Genomic DNA, 5,329 nt, shown 5'->3' with positions numbered 1-5,329 from the left:
TTCAAAAGTTAAGGACAAGCAGTCCTTAACTTACAGTTACAAGTTCAAAAGTTAAGGACAATAGGTCCTTAACTTTGATTTTCAAGTTCAAAAGTTAAGGACAGACAGTCCTTAACATACAGTTACACGTTCAAAAGTTAAGGACAAACACTACTTAACTTACAGTTACAAGTTCAAAAGTTAAGGACAATAGGTCCTTAACTTTGACTTACAAGTTCAAAAGTTAAGGACATGTAGTCCTGAAGTCCTGAATTTAGAGTTATAGGTTAAGAAGTTAAGGACATTTAGTCTTGAAGTCCTGAACTTAGAGTTTCAAGTTCAAAAGTTAAGGACATGTAGTTCTGAATTCCTGAAGTTAAGGACATGAGCATAAGGGTATTTTCGTCCGGGAGTTAAAGTTCATTAAACCAGTGGCTAAAAGCTAAAGACATTTAAAACAGTGGCTTTAAAATAAAGACAGGAGCTGTTAGTGGCTATCTGTGCACATCGCCCGATTTTTCACCCGGTGCCCGATACCCGCATTGGGGCCCGACTAAATCTATGATTTTTCAACCGGTGTCTGGTACCCACATTAGAGCCCAACTAAATTCAAATTCGCGATGGAAAACCCATTGAGAATAAAGCATTTTCTAACAAAGGTAACTCCGTACCAGTACTCGAACCCGAGACCTCTCGCTGCGACCCTTAGTTTGGTGGAGTATCACTAATCATTCATTAAAATAGACGCACTCACTTTAATGAACTTTCTGCCACAGTACTATTTCAGATCTCAAATATTTTTTTAGTACTCAACACAGGCTCCTCTATTAATTTTCTTACATTAACCTTTACTTTCTTCTATCTGAGCTAAATCTCTTTTTCTCACTTTCTCTTCAAATCAAGGTACTCTCTTTTTTCACATTTTTATGTCTTTATTGTGTTTATTGATACATGATTTGTTTAGATTTAGCTACTTTAATTGGTTTTATTGAGATTGTAGGATTTATTTGTTCCTAAAATTTAAGTCTTTACCTCTTTCTTTTGCAATTCAGTACTTGTTTTACCTGCTGTAGTGAATCCATGAGTATTATGAGTTGTTAGTTTTGCTGAATTTTGAAGTGCTAGTACCTAGCGCTGAGTAGATTGTACTTCAATACAAGAATAATGTTAAAGAATTGATGGTTACTTCCCTCAATTCAGCAATATTAGGTCATTGGAAATTGTTAAATTGTGCAAATAATGAGGGGTGGATTTAGCGTGCCAGGTATGGGTTCATCGGAACCCACTAACTTTTGCTATATATTTTGAAAATTCCTGTAAATAATACAAATAATGGATTTCGAACTCAGTAAACCAAACGGAATATGGTAGAATTTCGAACGTGAACAGTTCAGATCTTGGACCCACCTCTGCTATTAATTGCCTATTGATCCTTTTTTTAGGAAATTAAAAGTGTTTGATAAACTTTTGTTTTTCAGAGTTTGCTTCAGATGATAATTTGAAGAAGATAGCCGAATTTGCGTGCTGCATTTTCTACGATTGATGAGTATAAGTGTAACGAGACTGAGATTTGTTGAGTGAGGTTTTGATGGATCATATTTCATCTACAGAGAGGCATTTTGTGGTTGATCTCGAGAGTTGTAGAAGTACAAGTGAAGAAGCAAGAAGTACTAATTCTCCATTAAATGGCAAAGCAGGGGATATATTATTCACTAGTGTCTGTAATGATGATGGTGAAGAACTTTCTAGAGCTGAAAATGGGTTGAATAAAAACAGAAATATAAAAGACGGCGATGAGCTTTCTCCAGGGAATGTTAGAGTGTTTATAGACAAGACAAATTTAGTAGAGAAGAAAACGGTGAAAGAAAAACGTAAATCGATGAGTGCTAAAAAACCTCCTAAGCCTCCTAGACCTCCCAGAGGATTTTCATTGGATGCTGCTGACCAGAAGCTGATAAAAGAGATAGCGGAACTTGCTATGATCAAACGTGCACGGATTGAACGAATGAAGGCTTTGAAGAAAATGAAAGCAGCCAAGGCATCGTCAACATCATCAGTATTGAATGGCAGTTTCCTTGCCTTGCTCTTTACTGTCTTCTTCTTTTTTCTGCTATTGTTTCAAGGTAAATATCTGGATTTTTCAGTTTGGATTTCCTATGTCCTATGTTAGAGTGTAAATATATTAACAATCAAGTTTTTATGCAATTTCATTCCAAAAGAATGCTCCTTGTTAAGATAAATTTGACTTTCTTCATTCTTCAGCATGTCAAGTCATTTTAATTGCATTTCATACCTGTACTCAGTTTCTTTCGTTTGTGTTTCATGCTTTGAAGTGACGACATATTGGTGTTACTTGTGTATGGAATGCTAACAATGGCTTCGTACCTTCACCTTACAAGCAAAATCGTAATGGAGCTGTTGGTTATCTCCTTAATTCTGTATATATGTCAACATCATTCTTGTTTTGGAATTTTTTTTTTCTCTTGATACTGATTCCTAACACCACTTGTGGGATTACATTGAGTTTGTTGTTGTTGTTGTCGTGATACTGATACCAGTTCCCGTAGTGTGAGCATCTTCATGACAGTAGGAAGATGCAAAAATATCGCTGGACACGATATATATGTGCGCTGATTCTTTGCATTTTTAGTCAGCAACTGGGTGGTGTTGGAAAACCACATTTTTGCAATTGACACACCCTTGTGTTCTCTTTCTTCTCCTTTTAGTTCCTTCTCCCATTTTATTCATACTGTGGAACCAAGATTTTGTCTCAGGTCGCAAAATTTCTGATGATTTGGTGTTTACAATATTGTATGCAGGGATGTCCTATAGAAGTTCAGCTATGAGCTTTTACGATTCTGTCCAATCAGGCAGCGCAAGGAAGAATAGGTTCATTATTGTACAGGACCACTCAAATTTATCCACTAGTAATGCCATCTTTGCGGACTCTGGATCTTCTGAGTATGTACTACCCTATATATCCTTAATCATCTGAAAATGGTACTTTACATTCTGTAGTTACAGATGATTCTAGTCGGCTAAGTTTTTCCATTTGCTTCTTATCTTGTAGTCATGTGGAGCACGCTTCTGGTTTAACTCATGAGAATAGTCCGGAAAGAGTCACAAGCTGAAATTTAGTATCATTGCTCGAACTATTCAAATATGAATACAGATTGCCACTACGTATCTGGTATGCACCAGCCTAGGAGTACTACGTAAGTGCCTCGGTACAAGACTTACCTACTCCGTATAACCTGTACAGTGATTGATACTGGTTGATTGAGACAAATAACCACCAGCATTTATGCGAAGGATGCCTCTGAATTGCCAAATCAGTAGCTAGCCTCAAATTGACAAATACCTTTTTTTTTTTGTGTGTTAGTNAATCTAGTGCGATTGATTGTTGGTGTTCTACTCTAGCCTCCTCCTCTAGCTCATCAATTTTTGTATCTAATTCACGCTCTTCTTGGATACTATTCACAATATTGGCTTGTTGAGCATTAAAAACTTCAACCAGTTGACTCATGTGAACTTTCAAGTTGTGAATAGTTTCCTCCTGCCTTTCTATCCGCAGTAGTAATTTACTCTGTTGTTCCAAAATGCACTTTAACATATCTTCGAGCTTCTTTAGGTCAGCTTCCCTAGGTTCTTTGTTCCTATTAACTTCACCAGAAAAAGAAGAACCATCAAAGTAAGGGGTTGGAGGAAGGTAAGAAATATAAGCACAACCGTGAAAGTGACCATCTTGACCACCACACATATCACACACATTCCACACATAAGATTGAGTTGGTGCACAAAACTCGCTTTCAGGAATATTTTGATAATTTTGCCCTGGGTGGTTTCCTTCACAATATGCATAAGGAGGATCAAAAGTAGAATTACCAACAACAAAATTCTCATAATTCCATGATGTCATGTTTCTCAAATAAACAAATATAAAAAATAAACTAAAAAAAAATCAAATAATAAATAAAAGTTCAAACTTGAAACCTAGCAATATGTACACCTACAACTACACCGTTAGTTCCCCGGCAACGGCGCCAAAATTTGATCACGCCCAACTATGCCTTATAAAAAGGACTAAGCGGTCGCTGCAAATATAATCCGGTTTACAAGTCCGGAGTCGAATCCCACAGAGAACTAAGGTTTAGCTACAGCTGTTCACTATCACCAAGAAGACAAGCTTGAACAATTCCTAACTTATAGATATTAAGATTCTTGTGTTTAACTACTTAACTAACAAATTAAAATAGTAAATTAACAACTAACGATACTGAGGGTTAGAGAAAAGATTAAGGAGGTCTAGAGTTATGATTTCCCCAATTGTTGGAATCCTTCCCGCTATGTCTTCTATAATTTCGCCTAAGTATTCTCTATCGATCATGGGCACTCTTATCACCGTAAATCTCTCCCGAGTAATTACGACAATTTACTAGACGCACTCTCCCGAGCTACGCTAGCTGGCTTTTAATACAGCTCACTTCCGATCGCACCCAAGGCTTCGTAACCCTAATCCCACCTTTAAACCCTCGGTTATTGATCCCTCATATACTCTGGGAGTGGTGTTGTTCAACAATTACCTAAATATGCACTCTCTCCCGAGTTATGCATACTAAATAGGCACAGCTAATTGAGAGCTCTTCAACCAACCACAATATAAACGTAGTTGAACAAATAGAGAAAAGCTATGACTCAATTATATAAAAACATAACAAGAATTTATCCTACAAAAGGTTCTATCAAAACTCTAGATAACAAATTAGCTATTCATAATAGTATGTAAAACTACAATACTAAAAGTCATAACCAACAATGAAAAATAGGAAGAGGAAGGAAAAACTCGTAGAAGAATTCCCCGCCTTGCTCCTAGCGTGTTCTTGCCTCCAAGGGTGTTGTCTAACCCTAAAGTAGTGTCTCCTCTCCCAAAGTAGTGTTTTAGGATGTATTTATATGACCTAGGGTTGATGAGGGGCGGAATTCTTCAATCCAACTTCGGATGGGAGAGCTGGAATCTGCGTCTGCCTTCGCGTCTAGACGCGGACTTTGACGCGGATGCAGCTTTTGAAATTCTTCCATTTCGCGAAGCGCTCCGTGCCTTTGCTTCGCTTCGCTGTTTTGTGCCTTAATTTTTCTCCTTTTTCGCGTCCGACTTCGTGCCAAGCACGAGAGTAGACGAGCTCCCACTTCTTTAATTTCTTCTTTTTGTGTCGAATTGTCATCTTTTGATCATTTATCATCCAAACTCGTTCCTACACATAAGAAACACATAATGAGTATATTTCACTTTGAAAATCATGTAATCTCCCGCGACACACACAAGAATTAATATGCTAAATATACTAAAAAA

At 37.2% G+C, this 5,329-nt stretch overlaps 1 protein-coding gene across 1 annotated transcript; it reads left to right on the top strand.

Moving 5' to 3' along the window:
- Positions 1-745: 745 nt before the first annotated feature.
- Positions 746-3,352, top strand: LOC109220990. The gene is made up of 4 exons (XM_019385456.1): positions 746-882; positions 1,458-2,102; positions 2,799-2,940; positions 3,050-3,352. The coding sequence occupies exons 2-4, from the start codon at positions 1,568-1,570 to the stop codon at positions 3,108-3,110; spliced, it is 738 nt and encodes a 245-aa protein (XP_019241001.1). The 5' UTR covers positions 746-882; positions 1,458-1,567; the 3' UTR covers positions 3,111-3,352.
- Positions 3,353-5,329: the final 1,977 nt, after the last annotated feature.

Source organism: Nicotiana attenuata, unplaced genomic scaffold (genome assembly GCF_001879085.1).
Source record: "Nicotiana attenuata strain UT unplaced genomic scaffold, NIATTr2, whole genome shotgun sequence".
Lineage (NCBI taxonomy): Eukaryota > Viridiplantae > Streptophyta > Magnoliopsida > Solanales > Solanaceae > Nicotiana > Nicotiana attenuata.
This window is presented reverse-complemented; position numbering and strand designations above follow the sequence as displayed.